General features: G+C 41.6%; 1 protein-coding gene and 1 long non-coding RNA gene across 4 annotated transcripts in view; one reads left to right on the plus strand and one right to left on the minus strand.

The window, feature by feature from the left end:
• The first annotated feature begins 3,541 nt into the window (after window positions 1–3,541).
• nectin1b (nectin cell adhesion molecule 1b) overlaps window positions 3,542–24,072 on the plus strand; it is a 208,161-nt gene continuing 187,630 nt past the window's right edge. Inside the window, exon 1 of one of the 3 annotated variants that reach the window (XM_032505986.1) lies at window positions 3,542–4,714. In XM_032505986.1, the coding sequence (XP_032361877.1) occupies window positions 4,624–4,714 (91 nt within the window). In that variant the 5' untranslated portion in view covers window positions 3,542–4,623. The remainder of the gene's footprint in view (window positions 4,715–24,072) is intronic. The other 2 variants (XM_032505995.1, XM_032505978.1) reach the window with 2 other exon arrangements.
• The window catches only part of LOC116673846 (uncharacterized), a 352,638-nt gene continuing 350,978 nt past the window's right edge, over window positions 22,413–24,072 (minus strand). Inside the window, exon 2 of the long non-coding RNA XR_004327884.1 lies at window positions 22,413–22,709. This is a non-coding gene — a long non-coding RNA (uncharacterized LOC116673846). The remainder of the gene's footprint in view (window positions 22,710–24,072) is intronic.

The raw sequence follows: 24,072 nt of genomic DNA on the forward strand, positions 1-24,072 counted from the left end.
TATGGTAAAATTCTCACTGGTATGTGGTCATATTTCACTATTTTAACTACAAAAAAACCCCAACAGATCATCAAGAAGTACCTCTTTTCACAACTTTAAGTACATCTGACATTAACTGTGTACAAAAAACATCTGGAAAGACCAATTTTACGTTGAAACACAGTACGGTCATACAAAGTACATGCATAATTTTGGAGATTGTCTTCTCTATTGTTAAAATACTTTTTGATAACACTATGCTCATTGTCAAATGTTAAACATTTGCATACAATACTGTAGGTATGGTTGTATATTTTGCCTGAGATATCTGATGCAAAACTTAAGAAACACCACGCTAAGGTGTGAGATCTTTCCTTGCCTCTGTGGGATTTGAACCCTCAACCTCAGTGTTGGTAACTTACAGTAGTGCTCATACTATCAGGGCCACTGCAATGATTACAGTATAACACAATAGTGGGGATGAAGCTTGTGATGACATCACAGCTGACCAATAGCAGGCTTGAATTCGACATTTGACATTTTTCCCAAGGTGCATGCACTATGAAAACATACATTGTGACGTGGACCAGAATTTATGGCCAAATCCAGAAGACCGAATTGAGCAGATTAGTTCAGTGTGTACTACAGAAACCTTTTACAGTATTTACAGTCAACTATTTTCTTTCAGTTCAGTGTTTTTTCCCAGTATTTAACCCTCTGCAGCCAAAGGGATTGCACACGATCCTAAAGGGCACCTCTGATTCATATTTCAATCCTTTAATAACCATAAAAGATAGAAACGTACTGATTGTTGCAGCTAACAGCTAACGAGCTAGCGGTCACGGAGGTCTCTTCGGGGTCTTTCTAGCCTCTACAGGTGATTTTCTATCCAGCCTGGACGTTGGGACTTTTTCTGGGTCATTGAGCATTACATTTTTATTTTATTTAACCTTTATTAAACCAGGAAAGTCCCGTTGAGATTAAAAACCTCTTTTTCAAGGGAGTCCTGGTTAAGAGGCAGGCAAAAACACAATCAATTACACTTATAAAAGTTATACAACACAGATAGTTAAAAACATTTGCAATGTAGACAGGTCCTTTCAGGTTCTCTCAATCTGGATTTAAAAGCATTTAAGGAAATAAGTTCAGATAATTTCAAGTCTTTTTGCAAATCCAAGATTTATCCACTTGACGTCCATAATTTATCTCCTTGTCCTGAAAGAAATGATGTTCATATCTCGACTGTAGACAACAGGGTTGATATTTTACAAGCTTTATTTAGAAAATAAAACCAGACTGACAATGAATTGTAAAGATGACCTTAGGTCTCTGAGGGTTAATTAGACAAAACCTTAAAGTTGTGTTGCAATACAAAAAATTTTCTTGCTTGGATGATTTGGGAAGTCGTCTTCATTGAGCACACTTCTGATTATGGGATAGGAATTATGGAAATAGCTTGTTGTTGAATTTGATGGGTAATAACCAATTTTTCCCCCACTGTAATGTGAAAACAGTGAAGCAAACAGATCATCTTAAGCACTTCACAGCGTCATTTTGAAACATGTATCTTGATAATCTGGTCTAGGATTAAGTGATTGTTACAATATTTTAACTGAAAGATTTGCACTATGATATAGTCAGGTGACTTAACTCTCATGTTGTCCTCGGGTCAAATTGACCCGTTTTCCTATATCAATGTTCTTTTTAATTCCCCTAAATAACACGATTGATTCCACACAAATCTCTTTGGCAAGTACAAATCTCTACTTTTACTAATTTTGGGGTGTCTCTTTCAATTTTTATAGCATTTGAAAAACAAATTGAAGTGTTTTTGAAATAGTATTGAGTGAAAGTTGACATATTCCAGTCTGTGACTATCCATCAACATGCATGCCTTTCATTTTAGTCTAAAAAAGTCCTAATTTCTGCTTTTCTAACTCAAAAATGTTGTATAATTTCCAAAAAACTGAGCTTTATTGACCATAAATACCAAAAATAACTGTAAAACTAAAGTAAATTAATTAGAGTTACATAGTGTTAAAGGTCAGAAAAAGTGACAAACATTGACAAAAGGGACACAAACGTATGAAAAAGTTAAAAAATTGATAAAAAAAAGCGTCAACAAAAGTGTTGATTTTTAATTTTGAAGAGGAGGACAACATGAGAATTAACTCATGTCCTCGTTTGTATTTCACCAGAAACTTAGTGGTCTTGTAGTGAAAGGTGTTCACGGTGCCAAATAAAAGGAGAATTTGTTTCTATAAATGCAAAATTTAATGATTTACAAGTATGATCAGTTGGGAGTCATGTACCTAGTTAATTACTCTTTAATACAACATCATAACGTAGCACTGCTAGCTCTTTGTGCAATATGAGCCGTCACTGGACAATATTCTGCACTACGCTTTATTATTTATTACTCTGTGACACCTCCAACTGAGTAATATTTCATTTCTATTCATCTGCACCTGTCTCATCTGGACATCTGTGTTTATATTCTCTTTAAAGAAAGGTGTTTATGTGTAAATATGTTTGATTTACTACCATTATTATTTTAACTAATTCGACTTTTTTCTATTCCTTATACTTAATATATATGTTTCCACCTATGTCTGTAGTATTGTATTATTCTGATGTGTGTACATGTCTTCTTTGTGCTGCTGTAGCATAGGAATTTTCCCGGTGTGGGATTAATAGGCTATATTATCTCATTACAAATGATTTTAGTTATCTAAAGAACCAGTGTCCACAAGAGGGAAGTGTTAACACACTCATCCTGCCATTCATTTCCAAGTACTTCCTCCGCAGGCCTGATCCTGTTTGGTTGCTTCTGGAGAAAAAGGATAAACTGGTTCAGGAGTGAGAAGGAAGGAAGGAAGGAAGGAAGGATGGATGATGGCTTGTAAGCTACACACAGCTTGTTTGTGAGGTAAAACAGACCGCATGCACACAAACCCATATATTGAAGACGTAAGAGAAATGTTTCAGTAATTTTCTTCTCCCTAAGATCATCATCCAGTATTGCTTCCTCCTTATTTTTTTAATTGCCACAACGTGACCTCACTATGAGAACATGTAGCTAAGGCTCATATTTTAGCAGTCACTGCCCCACCCTGACATGTTTGTTAGACTTGTGGTTCACATGAGGTCTGGGGTTCAGCAGGGGTCATTAATGGGGCACCTAACAACGCCCTGTATTATGAAACTACACACTACAGTTTCTCACTTATTTACCTAACAACAAACTGTGATATGCTGCTCTTTTGGTCAGTGGATATCAGTGAGATTAGTTCAATGTCATTTTTGTTTTTTAGTTTGCATTATGAAATTGTATTTTGAGCAGTTCTTTGTGGGAGAAAACGGGACAATTTAAATAATAAAAGAAAAATCTCCTCGATTCTCATTGGCCAGTTTCAAAGGGAGTCCTTTGTAGGGATTTCAACATATGAGTGCATCATTTCACTAGGGCATAACTGTACACTCTGTTATGTCCTCTCCCGCATCCCCACCCCGTGTCTTCGACGGATCTATATCGGAATCCATCTTTGCGCAAAATTGTCTAACCTCCTGCTCCAAGGAGCCATTTTAAAGACCCTTTGGGTTCATGAAAAAGTTTGAGATTCACTTCCTAGGGGGCTACCACCAACCAGGCTACTGCTGCTGCTGCTGCTGCTGGAGTTTTTTCCAGGCGATGCTTTTGCTTTTTTGCAGGACACTGCAGACTCCTCCCTTGCACAACGTCACCCGATCCCGATCTCTCCCAAAGCCTCAGCGATAGTCGGCAACACAACGCACTGTATGTGGAGGCACTGGCAGATCAGGGGGGCTGTGCGCATAGCGGGATAAAGCTACACTGTATTTCATAAACAAAACAAAATCGAGGGGGGGGCGCATCCATCCCACCATTCCCAGAGAGTTCCAACAACTTCATCGGCCTGGCAGTGTGCTGATCTGTACCGCTGCGCACAGGGAGCACCGGGAACTTACGGAACTCAAATTTACAGGGACGGTGCCAGCAGATCAGCTGTTACGTTCCTTGTCCATTTTTTTGCATACGGAAGAAAAAAAGGCGACATTTCCCTGAAGGAAGTCTCCAAGTGTTGGTAACTTCCCAGCTTCGCAGCATCGATCGAGGACCTCCCGCCCACTTTACCTCTGATCCCTGAGCCCGTGCGGAGGGAGAGAGTCGTGCAGCCGCAGCGGACGCTGGATGCATGGAGCAACAAAGGCTACATGCCTAAACTCCAATAGCTGCTTTGATAAAAACCCAACGTTACTTCTGTCCTCGCCTGCTTTTACGCAAAAGACTCCCATCACCTAAACCGGTCCAATCTGCAACTGCTTGGATCTCATTTTTCATTTCGGTGGACCCGGGGCTAGGTTTCTACTTAGAGCAAAACTCTGCCAGCCAGCCAAGAAATCGTCGCAGACGTGAAATTGGATGCTTTGGCACGGAGAAGCGCAACACCGATCCTCCAGTTTTGCGAAAGTCTCCTACCGCTCAGTGAGGGAGATCGACTAGTTTTGAACCAAAGTGGGATTTTGCACAAGTTGCATGCTTGCTCTTTGTCGTCTCGAGTGAGCCCCCCCTGTTCATCCACCCCTCAGGTTATCAAACGAGATCCGACGGATAGTTGAGGTGCCATGGCGATGTGTGTGGAGATATGGATACTCCTGCTAGCGCTGCACGTCCAAGGTAAGACGCAGACTTCAGCGGGGAATCATCCAACACATAGTCTATTCTATCATCACTTCTCTGCTCCACTGTGTGTGTGTGTGGTGTGTGTGTGTGTGTGTGTGTGTGTGTTCTTCAAATAACACAGACTTGATTCATGCGTAAATGGATGGATCGATTCCATGGCGTGGTTTGTGTTTTGCAGCAAGGTGCAAATGAGTGAGAGACGATTGGAAAGTGTTGCGTTCAGTCTTACAGAACCAAAGCCACTCAAAACGGCTGCAGAATGCATAGGCTATTTGGCTGCAAAGCACTGAAGTTACCCAGGCAGCAGGCAGATGGCGATGTGTGCGAACCGTGCAGGCCAGCAGTCCCCAAGTTTTCCAATATGTCATTGGAATGGCAACTCGGAGCCACACAGAGGGGCTCCTGTATGGTAATTGAAACCTGTGGCCATGTCATCCTCAGCTCCTGTCTGTTAGTCGAACATTGGCTAAATCTTTCCTTAAAAAACAACAACAACAACAACCTAGAATCCAACCTATACAGGCCTTTTGTTATTTTCACTCCTACGAAGTGACCTTCGTCTCCAATCACACTTTGAGAAATCATGTACTTGTGTGTATTGTGTGCGTTTGCGCGAAAGGATGAGGTGCTGAGGAAGAACACTGGTGGTTGATAAATGAGTTGGATATAATAATTTGACATTGATCATCCTGGCATCAAAGCTTCCCCAAGTGGGCCTAATTATTGAAGCACATGCTTAATGTGTATTGGACACTAAACGGAAGGAGCATCATTATAGTGGTTGTATTGACAGGCTTCTAATTGGAAAACAAAACAAGCCAACAACCCATCATGTGTATACACCTATGTGTGTGTGTGTGTGATCCGTTAACCAGAGGGGTGTTTTAAGGCTTAGCTGAAAGTTTACGGGCTTGTTTTGCGCGGACAGGTAAATTCTGTCTGCCGCCCCTATTGTAAGAAAGGAATGGCCGAGGGTCAAGTGTGGTGAATAACTGTCAGATATGATATTTTGAATGACGCAGGTGTCCTCATTGTCTCTGACAGACTGCAGGTCATACAGGTTAACTTGATGTTTTACTCGGGTGACCCTTTCCTAGTCTAATGAGTCTAAAAAAAAAAAAAAGTATGTTCCGGGCGAATCTTATTTTGTCACATCTGGGTTGTCCCGCCACCCCCCACCCCCACCCCCACAATTCCCTTCGAGCCCGAGAGCAATCACGATGTTGACCTTGTGCGCAGTGAGGCTCCTTGTAGCGTCATGTGTTTAAGACTGATTGAATACTTTGATCAAAAAGCCCTGTCTGATTTACATTGAGATGATCCCTTTGCTTGTGGAGAAGATCAGGATTAACTGGTTCCCTTGGGATTCACGGTGGAAATCTTTTGAAGCTGTTCAATCAAGGGGAGGAGAAAATGTCTCAAAAATTGCAGTTAAAGTGTCCTGGAAATTTCTTATTTGAGTAAGGCAGGGGGGTGTTTTCTAAGCCTAATTAGACCTCGTACGGATAGCCTTTTTCTCCTTTTTTTTGTGCGGTATTTAATTTACAACCAAAATGACTACACAATTCATGCGTGTCAGACATCTCATGAGGGGGAAGGCCTGGAAAATGTTTTATTGCAGCAGTTGTTTGGACCCCGTTTCTTTTGACATGCAAAAACAAGAATCTGGTCTTTCACCCTGAGGTTAAAGGGCGGAGCCATAAAGGCCCGCTGACTTTGATGACTTAATTGATATACAACATGTTCCAGACCCTTCCCTCATTACAGACGCGCAAACAAGTGGGAGAGTGGCCCTAACAAATGCGAGTCGCAGCTATCCATCAGGGAAAGCCATGTGTGCCCGTCATGGTAATAACCGTTTTGTAGAAACCACACGAGTGCCAAATTCATAAACAGAAAATATTCCGAGCCGCTCGCCAAACAGATTATCAAATAAAAGCAACATTGAGAATAATGGCTCTGTGAATAATAACGCCAGCTCTGCTCGTGCTTTCTTGTATCAGCACTCGCTCTCCCCAGTATTGTAGTTTGATATTTAATGGGGTGTGAATTGAATTAGCAACCAGGTGGTTGTTTATGGCTGGGCTCCCTCCTTGGGTCCTGGGTCTGTACGAGCCCATATAGATATCGCTCTCAGCGGGGGCACAAAGAGATTTTCCAGCTTTAATTCCTCATCTTAGTTGGATTAAACATTGGGGAAATGAATACTGAATGGCGGACGAGCATCAACTCTGAATGCACTATTATTCAGAAAGGGAAATTGTGTAGTTGTGAATTCTAATCTTTGTAATGACTTGGCAGCATGCCGGCCTAAATCATTCTGCTGAAGACCCCCCCGTTGTTCACGTCTGTCACTCATTTCTCGCAGTCCCTCATGTGAGTTTACTGTAAGTGTAGAGTTGCAGCGATTAGTTGATTGACAGAAAAATCATTTTTTTGATAAGCGATTAATCGATCAAGTAATCTTTCATGAACAAATGGCAAATAATGCTGTTTTTAGCCTCTCAAACATGGACGTTCCCCTAACTTTTACTGTTTTATATCATAGTAAACTGAATATCTTTGGGTTTTGGACTTTCAAAACAAGACATATAAAAGGTCCAGTGTGTAAAGTTTTAGGTTGTTCATTATCAAAATCTGTATGGCCCGTTCACAAAGTTCTCCTTTTTCATGAATATTTTACCACCACCATCAATTCCAAGTATTCCTATTGGCTTGAAATTTTACATTTCCATTTGCATGAACTTGGGTAGACTCTCCATATTCATGCACCATCTTGGAATACGTTAGCCGGTGAGGGACACACAGGACATACTGCTCTGCCTTTTGCGTTTTCTCTGTCACATGACACACTCACAGCTAATCTGCTAAAGATGTTAATGGGTACTATCGCTTCCTGGCCCCGGCAAGTTAGAAGAAGGAATCATAGAGGACCACATGTATTCAAAATCCAATTTTCAGGAACAGTAGTCTTCTTCACCCAGAAAAAAAGGATTTTGAAAAGAGCAAAAGCGTACTTTGAACTGCGTGGCAAGAGAGAGTTGATTGCGATATATGATCTCTATGGTAGATGGGAGACATTTCTACACATTGGACCTTTAAAGAGAAACAGACATTTGTCACCATTTTCTGACATTTAATATAGATTTTTATAACTATGAATTGATTAATCAGAGAAATGATCGGCAGAATGAAACAATACATTTCAGTTGCAGCCATAGTAGTAAGTTTGTCTACTAATGCCTCAACACAGCTGCATATTTTTTCTTTTTTTGCGGCATTGCCCTTTAACTGTGTTTATCTGCTGTGTGATTCCTGTCACGTGGTGTCCCCTGAGAGATGCGAGCGAAGTGAACCACGGGTGATGTCTCCTGTTTCGCTTTGATAGACGGCTTTATTGTTTTGGCTCTTTAGGGTTAATTGCGCAGCTAACTGCCTGATTTCTATGCACAAGCTTGTCACTGAAGCCTGACACACAACAGATCATTCTGACTCATGACAACCAGTCACATGCTGTGGCGTCGCAGTGTGTTTTTGTTTCTGCAGACTCATTTGAAGCACATCGAAGTCTACCTTTGTGCGCGAAACGTCACGTACTTCCGTTGGATTGATTGACCCGCCAGTCGGGGGGTCTGAGGACAATGGCCGACATGTTCATAAACCATGTTGGAATACCACACGCTTGATGTTGAGCACTGAAACCGGCCTCCAATGTTTCCTTAAGATGGTTAATGGAATGAACACTGCAGGAACATTGTAATTAGCATTCTGACTTTCTCTTTCTCTTTGAAGGAAAACTGTAATTGCCGATCGTGGCATTTCGCTATGGGATTGTTGGGCCTTGATGGTTTGAGTGTGAATGCAAATTGCTGTGATCCTCATTACTTTGGGGAGTCTCTCTTTGGTCCCTGCTGAGGTGATGGATGGGGGGGGGGGGGGGGAGAGAGAGAGAGCTCCGAGTCCTGGGAGACTAGCTTGAGGGGAGCTGACAGGAGATTAAGCTTTGCTTTTTTGCCATAGAAACTAATGGAGGTACTTGGCCACTCAAACTTCATCGCTTTGAGCATTGGAGCTCATTGTGGTTTTGCTGTCAGCTCTTTAGCAAATCCTTCTCCGAACACTGCGTGAAATGTCACTGTAAAGTGTACTTCCCTCTGTTATCGTTCCGGAAATGGACTTGCCCTTCATTCATGTCAAAGACTTTTGCTTTTCTTTGGCAAAATATTCGAATTAGCTAAGCTAAGCTTTGTGCAATCTATCCAAAGAGGCACATCCTCGGTTTTCTTTGTAAGTTTGGGCACATTTCCAGCCACTGTGGTCTCCGCATAATGGCTGCGTATCACAATATAGATAAATAAAACATGACAATAAGCACTGAACCTAAATAATGGAGAGGTTAGGACAAAATGCAGTGTTCTCTGCGTGCGTTTGACAGCACAAATAGTATTAAAGACTGGTTGAATGTTAAATAAACTTCCAATTGTTTGGAGTCTGTAGTATATATGCAGCATTTTAGGCACGATAAGGATTAAAATGAATGTTTCCAGGCCTCGAGGGAGCTTGTCTGCATGTCTCTGTGATGATGAAATAGGTTGGATTAGTGAATGAAGCGATTTTTGGGGGATATGGAAGGATTGTCAAAAATATCCAGAGTCATGTTTTTTCCCAGACACCGGCTGGATAAGGTTACCGGATAGCTTGTTCTGTCAGAACATGCAGTTAGGTATCATGTGCGATGTTTTCATTGGTTGTTATTTAGGTGTGTGGTGTCTGCTTGGTGTACTCTCTCCTGCACCTTTTTGCTCTCTTCACACCAGCCAGCCACCGTGTTGGATCAGCATGGAAAACACGTTTATCAGGATGCTGCAGCTGCAATGTTCTGCTTTTAAAAACCTTGAAATTCGTCTCTGTTTCAACTGAAATTGCAGAATTAGCAACGGAAGGAAAAATAAGGAAATCAATAAAGGGGATAAAATCTTGCCCTGAGCCTTTCTGATTTGGCATGAATCTGTCCAGTCGTTTGGTTCTTTTTAGTCCATCCTCGTCAAGGCATTAAATAGTTAAATTCCTGCCCTTGAGAATGAGAATGACATTCACTGACCACATTTTTTCCATGGTTTACTTGCAATTTGTCAGATAGCTGTTCCAACATCTGAGCATGGGTTTATTATGGTTCCTGGGTTGAAGAAGTAAATAAGTTTGCATGTCGGAGAGATTCTGACAGTATGTGAATGCATCTTGGCTTGTGGAGTTTCTTTGCACTATTTCTCCCTTGGAGCTCAGTTACTATAGTTACTACCTGCAGTCAGTCATTTCAGTTTAAGGCAAATCACATTTATGTATTTTTGACACCAACTACATCCACAGCTGTGCGAAGGGAGCGCTGCCTTTTAACGCATCATTTTAACGTTTTCATGCAGTCGTCTTGTATTTTCTGCTGCGTCACTTTAAAAAAAAAAGGAAATAATTTGGGAATGCTATGCTCTGTGTCTGGCTTTACTACAGGGGCATTTAGTCACGGGCTGATGACGGGTGGGATTGAGAGAGTGGATAATTCCTGATCTTCCCACTAAGGCTGTACGCCTTTAAACTAAAGCAGATCTGATCAGTGCAGCCCCCCCCTCCCTTCTGACTGCCTGAGCAAGTCAATTTACAAAAGGCTCCTGAGCTGATGAGCCTCCATTAAGGAGCACAGCAGTCGGTGAACAACCTGTCTGAACAACAGTCTGAGGACGGAGGGGGGAAATGGATCCCAGGTGGTGATGGCGCAGTGGCTATGACACATGCCTTTGGTCTGGGAGGTCTGGGTTCGATTCCCACTATGATGCATCAACCGATGTGTCCCTGAGCAAGACACTTAACCCCTACATGCACCAAAGGTGTGCGACCTCTGATGAGTAGCAATTGTAGGTCACTTTGGATAAAAGCGTCTGCTAAATGTAATGTAATAATAATGTATACTTTATTAATCCCGCAAGGAGAAACGACAATGTTTTCACTCTGTTGTTATCACACACATGCTCTAATGGAGAGATGTCAGCGTGGGGGGGCGGCCCATGGAAAGGCGCCCTGAGTAGTTGGGGGTTTGGTGCCTTGCTCAAGAGCACCTTGGCAGTGCCCAAGAGGCGAACTGGCACATCTCCAGGAGGTCTGTATGGGGACTTGAACAAGCCACCCTCTGGTTCTCAACCCAATCTCAATTCCCTACATACTGAGCCACTGCCACCCCAAATATAGAAATAGAAGAAATATATAAGCCTGGTAGTAGCAGGTGTTACAGAAAAACCATCAAGCAGTGTCACAGAAAAAAAAACCAGTGTGTTTTCTGGAATCCTATTGGCTTAAATAACTGTTGAGGTTGTTTGACATTGGCCGGTGCTCGACTGGGTCCATACTTCTGGCATACTTCAGCCTCTACTCTGTGAACTAGTTGAGGTGGACTGGGAGTCATTTTCAGACTTGATGGACTGGTTGATGCTGTTGCCATGTTTTCTGTTTGACTCAGTTGGATTTTGTGCTGACTTGTGCAGTCTGTTGTTGACAAGAGCTGGTCTGCAGCTCTGCCTCTTGCTGTCCTGGCTCGGCCCCATATATATCAGCTGGCTGCTGTATTGGGTCAATAAAGATTTTACATTCAATATTTAGTCAACCCGGCAACAATGTTGATCCGATTTATTTTTGCCCCTATTTTATAATTCCACTGTTAAGAATTTTGGAGCTGCAAAGATTTTTTTTAATGAAAAAAAGTTCAAGTTCTCTGATTCCATCTTTTTATCCCTCCTGTTGTCCTCGGGTCAAATTTGACCCATTTTCAACAAGTTTCAATATCACACATTTGGTTTTCTTTCAACCAAATTTTCAAAAGAAATAACGTGGATGGTTCCCACCAACGCTTTTCACAAGTAAAGTAAAGGCTCAGTTCACCACTTTCTTTGAATTTGGGTGTTTTGTTAAATGTTACAGTGTTGGAATGTTTAAAAAAAGTGTCCAAGGTTTCAAAAAAGCTTCGGGAACGCTGTGAAAAACACAAACAAAAACTTTAATAAAGCACTAAAAAGATCTACAAAATCAACGTAAAAAGTGACAAAAAATGTGGAAAAAAACACAAGAAAGGCCGAGAAAAGTAACTCGAATTTTGTGTTGACGACACAAGGGTTAAATATAAACATGTTCATTTTAATCACTTTTTCTGACTTTTTCCATTTTTTTCCAATGTTTGTCACTTTTTCAATGTTTGGGGGGCTTATTTTGGACATTTTGTTGCTTTTTTTTGCAGTTTTGAACGTATTTTTTCATAGTTTTTTTGTTGTTGCTTTAACGTTTTGATGTGTTTGTTTTTTTTTAATCTTACATTTTTGGCACTTTATCATTTCTGATAAAAAAAATAACTGTGAAAATGGGTCAAATTTCACCCAAGGACAACATGAGGGTTAAGTTAAACATTCTCAGACTCCAGCTTCTTCATATGTGATGATGTTCTAGTTTCTTTACTCCTCTGTGACAGTAAACTGAATACCCTTTGAGTTGTGGACAAAACAAGATGTTTGAGGACGTCATTTTGGGCTTTGAGAAACACTGATCCACGTTTTTTTACCATTTTCTGACATTACAGAGACCGAACGGCTGAGAAAATAATCAACAGATGAATGAACAATGAAAAGGACCGTTAATTGCAGCCCTAAAGATCTTATATTTAGTTGATTTGAGTCAATAATGAATTTCAGAGTTTCTTCCTTCCTGCCCTAAATGTGTGAAAGAGCCGTCAATTCCCAGTTTCATTGGTGACTTCTTGTGTTTTTGACACTCGACTGCTGAATAAGTAGCTTTTTCAATCCTGCAAAGCAAATTCTGCTTAAGAATTCTGACAGTTTCCTGAATGTATGACCTCAAACAGGTCAGCTTATAGGGCATTGCATATTTACACAAGCTGTCTTTAACTTTTGACTGAAAACATCCGTACCACCTTCAAAAACCATATCCGTCAATCCTATTACCGACCTCCCAGCTCCCCCACTGCACACGCCATCCACGGATAAATGCCCTCCAGCGGTGAAGCTGAACTGGAATATTAGCTTGCAGTACACATTTGAATAAAAAATATCGAGCTATTTCTAAAAAATGTAGCAGCGGGTTTCAATCTGTCGTGACGGAAGTGTTCGGGAATCAAAGCGCTATCAGAATTTCTGTCATTGTTACACAGCACCCAGGGCTTCGCGGGGCTCAGGGCTGATCTCCTGCCACAACTTTACATTTCCCTTTTGACTTTCTACAAACTCGGCTTTACCCCCCGCTCCCCCTTCTATCTATGTCTTCTACACATCCAGCCACCCCTCCCTCTCCTGTCCCTTCGCTCTGCCTCTGAGCACGACGCTCGCTGAGAGTTTGGCTTGGTTAGCACTTGATACAAAAGGGGGTCTGTTCCACGAAATGTTTCCCTTTTTAATGAGTGATGGTGTTCGCTCATTTAATATTCCGCCCTGCTATCTCTCCGGGCGCTCACTGCGCTTCAAAGCAACAGCGTGGTTGTAAATGGGTGAAGGGGATGGGGGGGTTGTTGCATAGGCAGGGCTGTGCATTGGTTTTATGAGGGGGGGGGGGAGGGTTGGGGGAGGGTGGGGGTCCGCTTTGAAAACACAAACACAGGTTTATTTATTCACCCTGACATGTAGCTAAGCTTCCCGTGTGCTGCAGCTCACCGCAAAGCTCCTTAGTGCCCCGGTCCTGTGCAGACAGACTTGCGAAATATGACTGATAACAGGTCAGCTCTGTGTCTGTCATATTCCCCTCTACGGTGTGGATCCGTCATTCATGTTGGCACCCTTCCCCTGCTGTGATCGACTTTAGAGATAATTGCTCAATTCAAAGGGATTTCAATTGCCTATACGTGAACATGTCTGAGAGTGCTTCAGCAATTATTCTTCCCTCTGCCCGCGCCACCGCTGACACTATACTCCCAGTGCTCGGCATTATACTGAGATTGAGGTCAACCCTATGTGAGCGGTAGAGCTTCTTCATTTTGTTTCAGTTTGTTAGTGCACATGGTTCAACTTATGTGCGGAAGAGACGAAGATAAACACAGAAATGGCCTGCAGTTTTCCATTGATCCATCCATTTTGCTAGTAAGGGTCTATTCCAAAGCAACTAATGTAGTCTGCTATTGATTCCCCAGTTTCAAGCCTGACTGAATTTGACTTCAATGTTGCATTGTGTTCAGAAAGTCAGGTGTGCCAAATGGCCTCCGCCTCCTTCCTGTATGCCCTCTCTTTATTTAAATGCCATTGCAAGATATGTGGCTATTTTGTATTTAAATGAGTGTGAAAAAGAGGTGTGCGAGTGAGTAATGTAACCAGCAGTCACTCCTCCGAGGGGGGAGTGGGGTTGTGTTTATCCCTTTATCTCGAGCTGGAACAGACAGTCTGAGCCAGCTCTGCACCTATTTAAACTATTGACTTGTATGCATAACAGCAAAGCTGTAGAGTACGGTTGTGCTGGGTGTAAACTACATTTGTCTAAACTCAGTTCACTTTATCACATATACAGTACAGTATGCCTACATCATACACCGGCTAAAGAAAAAGTGGAATATGCAATCAGTTAGGGCGCCACGATATGAGGAACATGCAATATGCAATAAGGTTGTTGAATATCGCGATAACAATATTAATCGCGATTAAAAAACGGATGTTAAATTGTACTTAGTTCTGCTGCTTTCAGTGTTCTGCTACAACACACTGCTAGTTGGATTTAAAACAAATGAAAGGAAATAATTTCCGACATTCTTTTATTGAACATTGAATCGAACATAAAATGCGCCGCTAAAAATATATGACAGTTAGATTTAATAGTGCAATTTTCTAACTAAGGTGAAAAGTCCTTGAGTGTCTTTTGTAATGTGTTCATTCAGCCAGTTGATATCACAAAGACGATATAAAAGTATTTTGTGCAGCCCTACATTCAGTTCTATTCTTTTCAGGCCTGACATTTATTATGAGACGCTTGGACCAATGGGACTCGTACGCTCATAGATGGACGATGTGCACATAGCCTCTACTCTTAAGGTCTCCATCACACACAGTGCACACAGGGCGGTTGCAGTATCCCTAATGCATTAGTTTAAGGACTGACAGGCTGGAAAGCGTGTCTCCCCCATGAGGACCTGCTGCCGTACCTGTCTGTCCTCTACCATCCTTTTGTATGTTCTAGTCTATTCAATGGGGTTCATATTTATATCGGCAAATATATAATACTATTCTTAAGTGATATATCAGCTGACCCTTTTTTACATGAACAAATTGCAAGCAAGTACTTTGTCAAGGTTGCATCAAATAAATTTGAAGATGCAACAAAGATATGTCTAAGGCAGGGTATTTGAACGTTATTATGAAATATTATGGGAGGGGAAAAAATCGATACAGCATGGTATCGGGATATTTTCCATGGCGATACTGTATCGATAACGCACGGCAAGTTTTCATCTATTATTATACATGTGATGGTCAGTTATTTTTTTTTAGATAAAACTGATATTGACAAAGTTTTCCTTTTGGGGACATCATTTGACATTGGGAAAATTTGAGGTTGGAAAAAAGATAGAATATTGCAATATGTTTAACCCTTGTATGGTATTCGGGTCAAATTAACCCCTTTCAAAATTTTACAAGAAGAAAAATGGTATACATTGTATACATTTTTTCTACCCGAAAATCAATGGCCTTACCTTATTTCCTGTGATAAACATGTATTCCTGACTCAATTCAGAAACTTATTCTGGATATGACCACTTATGTTTTTTCCATAGTGCATTTTTCACAAGAATTGTAATCTTAAGCCAAAACACTTCCATTTTAAATTGTGTTCTAGTAGAGAATGATTAAACATATATGTTATCTGAAATGTTTGAAATTGAGATATAGCCAATATTTGTTAATAGATTATGAAGTAAAATTTCATTTCAGAATTCTTTTTTAAACCCAAAATAAGTCACGTGTCAATTTGACCCGAGGGATACGAGAGGGTCCCGAAAGTGAAGACAACACAAGGGTTAAAATAGCAGTAGCATTGTATCATGAGGCCACTGGCGATTCTCAATCCTATGAAATATGACGCAGAAACCGAAAAAAAACTTTAAAAAAAGAACGATCCAGGTCATAGTTGACCTCCATCTGAGTAGTAGTTGGCGTTGACATTTTGTCCGGGTTACTTTTTACTATTTCCCCTAAAGCTAATTCTTTGTATTGCAGAATAGTTGCGTGTAAAATGCCTGCTGTACCCCGTTCACCCACCTCTATCCTCCCTCTCACTTCTTCCTGCCTCTTCCAGATGAATAACTTTGCCAGGGGTTTCCACTTGGGAGCTTCCACTCTGGCAGCACACGTCTCGCTTGGCTACGATTTTGCAAGTGGAATTAACCAGTCAAGAATCCGGAGAGGGCTTTGATACCAGTAAAGGAATCACGCAGGGCCATTTTGTAGTTCACAGCATTTGTCAGCTGAACCATAAGGATGCCAAATGTCATGTCAGGCCAGAGAGACAGAAGGCCCGGTGGGGTCAGGGGTTTCTCCCACCCACGTGTCGAACATATGAGTTCTAACATTTTTATGATGATAAGTTATGCAGATACAAGTGGCCACATAAACACCCACTCGCTGACCCTGCACCCACATAGCTCACAGACACAGACTGAGAGTGAACTCTGCAGTTTCCTTGCCTTTTATTGATGTATCTGACTTGGATTTTTTTTTTTTTCTCTCCCTTTAACATATTTATTTAGATACTTTGGCTTGCAGTTTTTCCCGGCAGTGTGTACCTTCTTTGTCAGCATTATGAAACTGAAAATAGATGCTAAAGAGGAAAACATGCTGGAATGAGGAATTTGATATAGAGGCTGTTGAATACTGCAGCAAAACTCTTAAAATACTTCCCACTCCGCTGGACTGCACACTCATACCTCTCAGGATGCCAAGTTTCAAATTGTTCTGCAAAATGGGTTTAAGTGTTGTACCTTTCTCCCTAAGTTGTGCAAGACAATTTGCAAGGGAAAATGTCAGTCTAAATGTAAAGAGGAAAAGGGGGACATGGAGATTTGCATGTAGACCCTGCGGGGGATGTGCGGGTCATGCTGTTCCTGAATGAGGCTAAGGTAATTCTAGTATGCCTTGAAATAGTGTTCTTGGCTGAAGTTCTATTTAGGCACAATTTGGGCTGCTCACTGAAAGAAAAGACTTGTGCAAATAAAAGTTCATTAAATTGTTTCCAGCTCATTAGGCCTTCTATTTTTTCCTAAGCTATTGAGCCCCCCCTCCCCCCCCCCCACCCCCCACACCAACTCATATTCTCCATTAAAGCCATCTTCAAACAAACGCGTTGCCTGTTGCCTAATGGTAAGACGATGACACAGAAAACAGGAAATTAAATTAAAAGCTCCGTAATGGGCTAAAAGATCATATTGAACTCCGAATCTGTTTTAATTAAAGCCTTTCTTAATTTGAGTAATGAGCGATTCGGAAGCTCAATCAGATCTTTTCGAACAAGTGGGTTTAAGTTGAGATAAAATTGAAGTCCCATGTTTCAATGGACTGGGATGAAAGTAGCCGGGGGATCAAACTGATTGGATTTGCCCCACACCGCCGGGTGGGTATCATCCCTGCTGTTTGTTTCAAACTTTGGTGAAGCTTAAAAAAAAAAGGAGGAAAAAGAAAAAGAAAGAACCAAGTCCTCCCAGAGTCGAGGCGCTCCAGTAGAAGTAATAACACAGGGCTGACTCTGTGTGTCGTTGTGTGGGATTTAAAAGGTTAATCCCATTGATTTGGATGTGGGATTTGTCCATATAATTCTGGGGGGAAGTTTTTTCTGACTTCTCACTGTTGGAGAGATGCAGTGTGTGAGATTTGGGGGCGGTCCCCCGTCGTCCGAACCCCCCTTTTCATTCGCACACCGCTGACGCTTCGTGGCGTGGGGCGGGTATTTGTTTTTACTGGGATGACCCAGGAAGGAGTTTACTGAGGCATGAACACAAGCGTGTGTGTGTGTGGGTGTGTGTGTGTGTGCGTTGCACAAATGCATACGTCCGCGCGCAGACCCGAGGCAGAGGCAGCTTCACGTTGTCCGTATGTCCCCCCCCCCCCACCCCCCTTCCCTGATCCTGACCCACTTTCTTTCCCCCGCTCGGCGCTCCCTCTTTAATTGCTGCGTGGCACACTGAGGCCATCTGCTCGACTGAGGCCCGTCGCCATGGAGATGCTGGGAGGCTTTTCGGATTTGCTGGGGACTGACTAACGGGGAAATAGAGGTCAGGGAATGGAGGTGGGGTGTTGGACAGTCACAAGGCCACCAGAACTGTGTTATGAGGTACTTGTCTGCAATAATACACCTGTGTGATACATCTGAAACAGATGGTCAGATGCTCTCAGTGCTTTAAAAAAATTATACAATATAGGATATATATATATATATATATATATATACAGTATATAGGATGTTAGAGCCATTGAATTCAATGGGTCCTAAGAGGTTCTCCTAAAACTGAGGGGCCTAGAGTGTGTTAATTTAGCTCGCAACCTGAAAATATTGTATACAGTATATTCTATGAAACATTTTACAAATCGTATGGTTGTCCCAGGAAACAGGAAAAATGAAAACTTTATGTGTAACTTTTTCACTACTTTTCTATTTCAGTCCAGAGGGAAACAAATGTTCCTAAATATTACAAATCACCCATTTTGCTTTTGCTACGAGGGGACGTTTTCAACAAAGGGCTATTTGTCTGTGTTAGGATTACTGTGTTGCCTCAGTCAGATGTGTATTTAGTGTCCTCTTATCTGCCTGCTCCGATCATATTGAGCCGTGTTCCTTTATCCTCATGAGTGTCTTTGTATATTTTGCCGCTCCTGCTTATTTCTTCTCCAATGAAACGCCTCAGCGAAGAGGCAGTTGGGCCGTGTTTCCAATTAACACCGAGGCGTGTTTCAGAGCCGCGGTGTGCATGGCTAGGTCGCCTCTTGCTCCTGAGACTGTCAGCAGCACTTGCATCGAGTCTGCCCTGTGTGTTGGTTAACATTCAGGATATTCCATGCCTGTTCTACAGGATCATTTGGCCAACTGGCCAAATGTGGCATTATATTTATTTTACTTAAATTGCTATAATGGAGTCTCCGTATTGACCCCTCGACACATACACAGTGCTGAGCCTTGGGAAACACTCTTTATATTTACTCCTCTTTTAAAGGTCAATATTGGTAGCTGTCATTACTGAAGTGCCATTTATAGGTCAATAGCTCATTAGTAATCTGGCCGAGTTTGGATGAAATGCAGCTTCATCTTGTCTGCAACCGTTTCCGCTTTAAAGTTCAGAGCAAAGCCGCAGGGATCTGTTACACTGACATGTTTAATATCAATTAGTGGAGAATGACTGCTTTCACAAAGGTCCAGTTTAGTGCTGAAATTGACAATTAATCCGTCGATTATTATCTCGATTATTGGATGACTTGTTTGGTCTCTAAAATGTCAGAAAAGCGGTGAAAATATGTGGATCAGTGTTTTCCAAAGCCCAAGATGACGTCCTTAAATGTCTCGTTCTGTCCACAACTCAAAGATATTCAGTTTACTGTCACAGAGGAGTAAAGAAACTAGAACATCATCACATATGAAGAAGCTGGAATCTGAGAATGTTTAACTTAACCCTCATGTTGTCCTTGGGTGAAATTTGACCCATTTTCAAAGTTATTTTAAGTGCCAAAAATGTAAAGTTTAAAAAAACACGCCAAAACGTTAAAGCAACACCAAAAAACCTATGAAAAAATACGTTCAAAACTGAAAAAAAGCATCAGAACGTCCAAATAAGCACCCCAAACATGAAAAAACTTGATTAAAATGTTGAAAAAATGACCAACAATGGGGGAAAATAAACACTAAAATTTATGACTCAAACATTGAGATAGGGACAACAAAAGTTTTTTTTCCCATGGCTGACTGGAAGACAACACAAGGGTTAAACCAATTATTCGATCATTAAATTATAACTAGTTAGTAGTAGAGCCCGACCGATTTCCCGATACCTATAGATCGGGAAATGCCTAATATCGGCCGATATATCGGTCGGGCTCTAGTTAGTAGTAGTAGTAGTAGTAGATAGTAGATGAGGACCTTCACAGAAGCTGAAAACCCAACGTTTGATATTTTGTACAGTCACTAAATGATCCAGTTTGTTAATTTATTTTCAATGATCCATCCATCTTTGTCTGGTTTAGTATTTTCCAATTGGAATAATCCAATTGGATTAATTGACACGTTGTTCCAGCACTATTACAACCAATCAGGATACAGGAATGCTGTTCCTGTAGCTTTAGTAGGTGTTTATGTAACTGTTAATGAGTTTGTGTGGAGTCAACGTGTCATGGCAGACAGACTTAACTATGCACGCCTCTTTCTTGAAATGTAACTACATTGTGGTGTCTGAGTAATAGTGTGTTTCTACCAGATGCAAAAGTCAGGCCCCCTATGAAGGCCGTCCCGATCGGCAGACTTTGATGTCGTCTCTATCTGCATAGTTGGCTCCAACAGCTTATTTCGCTCCTCCATCACCTGCCAGTGACAGAGTAACACAGGAGGCAGTGACAGCGGAAAAGGTAGCTCTGTCAATTTAAACTCCAGCGAGCGCTTGATCTCTGAGCTGCCCAAATGTACAGTCTGAGCTGGAGTTAACAAGCCAATGTACCAAGTGCCTGTAATTGGACCGGCCCCCCTTTTTTTTCAACAGTGCGAAGAGATCCAGAGAGAGCCAGCCAGTCAGCCGGCTCTCCAGTCAAGGGCATGACGTCGAGCGCTGGATGTGTTCTATTCGCTACCACGCCCCTCGTCCTATCGCAGCTTATCCAGCTGCTGCTGTGCAGAGGTTGGGTGGGAACCAATGTGCTCGGTGGGCAGCAGCCGAGATTATGTGCTCGGAGAGATTAATCAAAATCGTGTGATGTGCCGCTGTATGAAAGAGTGACCAAGTAAACTTTCATCCAGCCAGTCTTGCTCACTTTTGCCCCTTAAGCTGTACTGCATGTTGTTTTTGTTTGTCCGTCCTGTCATTGCCACAGGGCCAATACATTTCTAGCCTGATATGAACTGGTGCAGTGATGAGAATTAAACTATCTTTCTAAGGGATTATGTCATGGCTGAGCACTGTGGATGGACCTAGTTAGCTGGAGTGATTTCCAGAGTCCTTGTTGTGCCAAACTCTTGATTGCAGTTTGAATGGAGACCACACTAAAGGAGGGCTCTAATTAACCCTCCTCAAGTGCACATGCTGACGACTCAGTTGTGCCTTTTTGATTTGTTTAACATGGGCCGCCTGCCTCCTCTCTCTGCATTTGAATTCAGCTTTATAGCTACTTTTAGTATCATCCAAGTCCAGATTCTCCTCTGCAGCCGTGTCCATGGCTGTTTATGCTCAGAAGCCAATACTAAACAGAATTTGATTCCCTTTTTATGGACAGCAGGGGGAAGAAAGCTTGTTCACTTTGCAACAGAATGCAATCCACTCCACCACTCAACGCAATATTTATTTATTTACCCTCCCGGTGCCATTTTGCTCTGCTGAATCCCTTGAGAGGAAAATGCATTAAGCCACTCACTGTATTTCCGTGTGTTGGATTGATGCTGATGTGTGAGGGCAGGGCAGGGCAGAGGATGGAGGATGGGAAATTGATCATTGGTGGATGAGTGTCAGGGGAATCTTCACATCCACTACTGTTTTTCACGCTTTGAGGTTGGAGAATCCATCGAGCAGAAATCCAGTGTCATCTGAGAATACGTCTACTTACCGCATAGATAGATTAAGCCATTGCCTTTTGTTGAGGCATACGCACCTAAGTAGTGTGCTTTATTTTACTTTGTGGGATGATTAACTCACCCTGCTTGTTTGTAACCTCCAGGTTATTATAGTAAACCCAAACAAACACACATCAGGGTACTGACCCCCAAGGATTTCCCAATTCTGATTCACAAGGTTCCCATTCAATTACATTTTCGATTCAATATCAAGAAGGTAAGATAAATTTCAGTTGCATTTATCAATTTTGCTGGGATGTAAAAGAGATTCTCAGATAACTTATGCTGTAAATTGTACAACCAAGAAGCAACCCTTAAATGTTGGTATTCATTTATAAAGCACTAGTTTAATGCTTACATTAATAATGGATTCCCCCCCCCCCAAACAAGTATTTAAAGTACTTCTCTATGGTGAAAAGCCATATAAAAGATCTTATTAATCAATATCATATCACTCAAACAAAGATCACCTTTTAATTGAAGAACCGATAACAGAGATGTAATGCTCACGCAGTGTGAAAATCATGCCATTCCCCAAAATACACTCTTTGTTAAAGTATGTATTTGTAAAATAATTGGATGGATTGCAGATTAAAGTCCTTCTAGGAGTCTTGCAAGGATTTTGAAGCACAAAAACACTTAAAGAAAATACCAAGTTGCACCAGTCCTATTGACATCCTAATGCTTTTGCAGCAGCAGCAGCAGCTGCAGTAGCCTGACAAGCCGGACCCACATCAAGATGTTGGGAACTCACCATTGGTAAGGCTCAATCCAATGGGCGGGATAAAACGGTTGTCTGCACACAATAGGATAGCGCTACAACCAACCAGAGCAACACTAGTTGATAGATTCAACTTCTGCTGTATCTGGTCGGCAAAACTCCGAACACATTTTCCTTTTTGAATAACTTCAGTGCCTTTTCTCAAAGAAAAACATGACTCCAAGTCTTCTAGAGTCACGGGCAAAGCTGATTGGAAAAGCTGCTGTTTGCCAGCACGCAGCAGCCATCTTCTTTGTTTTCAATTAGCAGGGAATTTACACTGAACTGTCGCAATTCTGCCATTATATTAAGCCCGCCCACTGACTCTATACACGATGTGATTGGCCTGACTAGAGTTCGGTTTTTCCAGCTCGCAAGCCAACGGAGAGTTGCTAGACCGACCCTGGGTGCAAATTACATTTGCTGCCGTTAGGGTGTGTCTAGATTTCTTGGCTAGCAGCCTGCATGGAAACTGTCATTTTCATATCTCCTCTACAGTACAGTAGAGAGTACAGTAGAGTAGAGTAGAGTACAGTACATCAACTTCAAATCAACAAAACTTTGGCCTTTGACTGGTTGGTTGCTGCAGCCTACTGTTGCCAAGGATAACCAAAGAAAATGTCTTTATGTTTTTAGAAAATCCTACACCACAATTAGACGTCTTCAATCCCAATCGCCACGAGATGAAAATAATCTTAACAATCACAGCGGGAGAAACTGGTTAAGTGCAGCCAGCAGTGAAAATGGCCACAGTGGTATTATGTGTGAAGGAAAGTGGGCTGTTAGATAATAGAAGGCTAGTGGTGTTATGTGCAAATAAAAAAAAAAATGGGGAAGTGATGGGCGGATTAGCAGTTCTTGCACTCTATCGAAAAGCAGTGTACAAAATACTAAATTGTATAGACCTATTGTGGGTGATCTCTCTATTGAGTATAAGAGTGACAGTCATGCATTTAAAATGGTAATCCCTGGAGCAAAGGTCTGGTTTATTTAACATTTACACAAAGAGCATCTTCAAAACTAAGCACAGCTAAGAGTCTGTATTCTGCAAATACTGTTTGAATAATGAATGATATCCATTTAAAATTCCCTGCGAGATAAACAAAAGCCAGGAATGAAAGGCTTATCTGTGTGCCTTTGAGGTTTGCCTTCCCACACACCTTGAACAGAGTTCTCATCTTTTCGTTTTGTTTTTTTTATTTATTTCAAAGGCCTGCAGAAATCGAAGAAAGAGAACCAATGAAAACTACCGTTAAGGACTGTATGTTATATTTTGAATTAAAGGCATTTCAAGGATGGGTAGGAGGATCTCCAAGATGTGAATACGTCCTTTGTGCTGCATGTGCAGACTCATTTGTTTAGCTGGTCTCGTTGTAGGCTGATTATCATGCGGTGGATGAGAAATTAGACTTAATGAATAACGAGAGGATTACAGGCATTACTGTTTCATGACAACGCAAGTTGGTTTGAATCCCCATAATTGTTGATTATTTCGCAATCTATGCGGGGAGTCCAAAAAAAAACTTGCCCCCACAGGTTTGATGGTTGAATATTGGGCTGCATTTGCCAAAAATTGCTAGGGCATTATTGTAAATTACATTTGGTTCTCAGCTGATTTCCCCGGTTTAACTAAGGTTTAATTAAAATTGAAAAGCTGCATGCTGAATGAATGCACACGTCATGCAGTTACTTTCACACAACTTTGAAAGTCAGGCCCGCCAGTTCTCTCACTCAGGTAACGTAGCCATGGTCGGCTCACACGTCTTCCGGTGCTAGTTTGTTCAAGAGGATTAATTAAATGTAGCTAATTAATATT

The sequence above is a fragment of the Etheostoma spectabile genome, chromosome 3, assembly GCF_008692095.1.
Source record: "Etheostoma spectabile isolate EspeVRDwgs_2016 chromosome 3, UIUC_Espe_1.0, whole genome shotgun sequence".
NCBI classification, from domain to species: Eukaryota; Metazoa; Chordata; class Actinopteri; order Perciformes; family Percidae; genus Etheostoma; species Etheostoma spectabile.